The 2,628-nt window shown below is 37.6% G+C and overlaps 1 protein-coding gene across 1 annotated transcript; it reads right to left on the bottom strand.

The window, feature by feature from the left end:
* Positions 1–741: 741 nt before the first annotated feature.
* On the bottom strand, positions 742–1,379 carry LOC128857534 (uncharacterized). The gene is made up of 2 exons (XM_054093285.1): positions 1,077–1,379; positions 742–972 (listed from the first exon to the last, which is right to left on the bottom strand). The coding sequence occupies exons 1-2, from the start codon at positions 1,377–1,379 to the stop codon at positions 742–744; spliced, it is 534 nt and encodes a 177-aa protein (XP_053949260.1).
* Positions 1,380–2,628: the final 1,249 nt, after the last annotated feature.

The raw sequence follows: 2,628 nt of genomic DNA, 5'->3' as shown, positions 1-2,628 counted from the left end.
GTCGCTTCATCGGATGTTGTCATCGTCTACGCTACTGCGCTTTCTTAATACTTGAATAAGTAATTATCAAAAGTTCGTATATTTTAATTGAATTTGCAATAAATACTACTACTACTACTAGTCTCCTTTTAGTCTCATACACTTCGTCCAACTCTGCTCTAGTTTGTTCACCCCTTCCGCATAATAGACTTTGTTCAAATCTAAAAATAGCCATTCGTTTCCATACAATCGTTTGAATAAAAATCTTTTTCCCGCCAGCCAAATTGGGGAACAAACAATAGTCTGTGGGAATCAAGTGCGAAGAATAGGAGGGAAGTGAAGCGAGTCGGAACCCTATTTCCATTTATTTTGCAACCACAACTCGAAGATCCAGAGTCATCATAATATTTATCAAACTTCTTTCTAGTCTCCTAAGGCGTATTGCCCTTTATAAAGTAATGTTTAATCAGCACACGAAAGTCTTCTTTGTCCATTCATTTAAATCAGTCGATTTCCTCCTCCAAACACAAATAAATATACCGCGAGATTCGACTAACTAAACATTACCTCAATAAGCGCCAGTGATGCCATCTCTCGCACTTTGCACGCGCTTTTCAAACGACTCTCTTTTACTCGTACACCTACATACAGGGTGACAAAAAATAAGTGTATACAACATTTTTTAATAAAAAAAATTTATCATTGATAGTAGCTCAAAACAAATTGTGAAATTTTAATAGACAATGTTTGAGTAACTTATATTCAGCCAGTTTCGAAGTGGCCACCTTTAGCACGAATACGCAAACTCAAACGTTTCAAAATATTCTGGGCTATTGGCCGTAGTTCGTCTACCGTTATGCGATCCCACTCTCGACGCAACGCTTGCTTGAGGGATTCCAAAGTCTTGTGGCGTTTTGCACAGGCCCTTGCTTTCAAAATCGACCATACTCTGTAATCTAGCGGATTCAGATCCGGTGAGTAGGGTGGCCATTCCTGAGAAGTAATGAAAGAGGGGAATTTGTCTTTGCACCACTCTTGGGTTGTTTTTGCTCTGTGGACTGGTGCCGAGTCCTGTTGAAACGTCCACTCATCGTAACCAAAGTGCTGCTGGGACCAGGTGCTTCTAATATGTCTCGACGGTAAACTTCTTTATTGATTTTGACTCCTTGGTCTATGAAAATTAGAGGAGTCTTGCCACTGGCGCAAATTCCACCCCATACCATGACAGATCGCGGATTTTGACAATGTTTAACAATAGACGAAGGTCCAGGGGCTTCTGTAGACCAATTTCTGTCGTTTTGATGATTGTGAGCTTGTTCAACGGTAAACAGCTTCTCATCCGTAAAGACGATTTTTTCCCAGCCCGTATCTGCGGCCCAGCCCGTTGAAGCGAGCGACATCTTTCGAGTCTTACTTTCTTGTTTTCATTCGTGAGCAGCTGGCATTTTTGTAGTTTGTAAGGCTTAAGTCCAAGTTCTTTTTTTGCTATAAGGCGAACTGATTCACGATTGATACCTGTCCCACGAGCAATTTTCCTCATCGAGACCATATAATTTCGTTGAACCCTTTATTGATGATTTTTCGGTTGTTGGAAGTGTTAACAGTTCGTTTTCTCCCTCTTCCTTCATTATCAAGCTCCTTAAATCATTTGATTGCACGATAAACCAATGAACGTGCAATTCCAAGCTTCCGTGCTATCTCGCAGTTGCGTGCTCCTAGCTGATGCAGGGCTATAATAGCTGAGCGACTATTTGACATCGTTACACAAAGTATTTAAAAAGGGCTGGAACAGAAACGAATACTTTTTTTTTGTACTTCAGAACACACGCAACAATCACAAAATAAGAGCATTCGCTAAAAAAAATTTACGTTCATCTAATTGCACAAAAAAGTTTGTACACAGTTATTTTTTGTCACCCTGTATTTATAAGTACACAAACACGTCACATTCTATATTTTGTCATTTAGGCTTTAAAGTTTTCCCGACTTAACGTTCAGTAGAAATGAAATTGACATTAAATTTCATACAGCTTAATTCAATTAAATGCGCATGAACATAAATTATAATTTCAAATTTCCACTGAATATCGAATCAGTCAATACGTTTCTTCAATTAAACGCCTGAATGCGAATTGAATTTTTAATGTAATTTCGTGGCTACAGGTAAAAGTCGCCTGCAACTAGCGAGATAATCGAATTTATGTGACGCACGACAAGACGTACGAGTATAGAACAAGTGCCAAGTGAGAAAGAGAAGGAAGAGAAGGAAGAGATGAGGGGCGGTCATGTTCACAAAAACCTGTACACACCCATGATTCAATTATTAAAGGTTTGCTCACTAGTGACATTCGATTTTTGACACTCCCTTACAAAAGGTTGTATTTAAGAAGGAAAAAATTAAATCCTTTTTGGGAGAAATGGTAGCAAAATAGTATTTTGTTACTTAAATGGAAACAAACTGCGAACGGTTTAAAAAATAAATTTTAACTAATATTTGAATGTAAATAATGGTATAGATAGAAGTGATTAGCGGAAATTGCCAAGTCTAATATTAAAACAAGAAATTATTTCACATAATCCAAGATTTTATTTTGTGAATTAATTTTTAAAATTTAAAACCAATCGCAACGTTTCGCCAATATGAAACTA

Source organism: Anastrepha ludens, chromosome 3, assembly GCF_028408465.1.
Source record: "Anastrepha ludens isolate Willacy chromosome 3, idAnaLude1.1, whole genome shotgun sequence".
Lineage (NCBI taxonomy): Eukaryota > Metazoa > Arthropoda > Insecta > Diptera > Tephritidae > Anastrepha > Anastrepha ludens.
This window is presented reverse-complemented; position numbering and strand designations above follow the sequence as displayed.

Bases quoted from the DNA above. Each gene is read 5' to 3' on its own strand.
- LOC128857534 (XM_054093285.1), bottom strand. From the start codon at position 1,379: ATGTCGCTCGCTTCAACGGGCTGGGCCGCAGATACGGGCTGGGAAAAA. The intron at 973-1,076 runs GTTACGATGAGT...ATTACTTCTCAG, and splicing joins CTGGTCCCAGCAGCACTTTG to GAATGGCCACCCTACTCACC.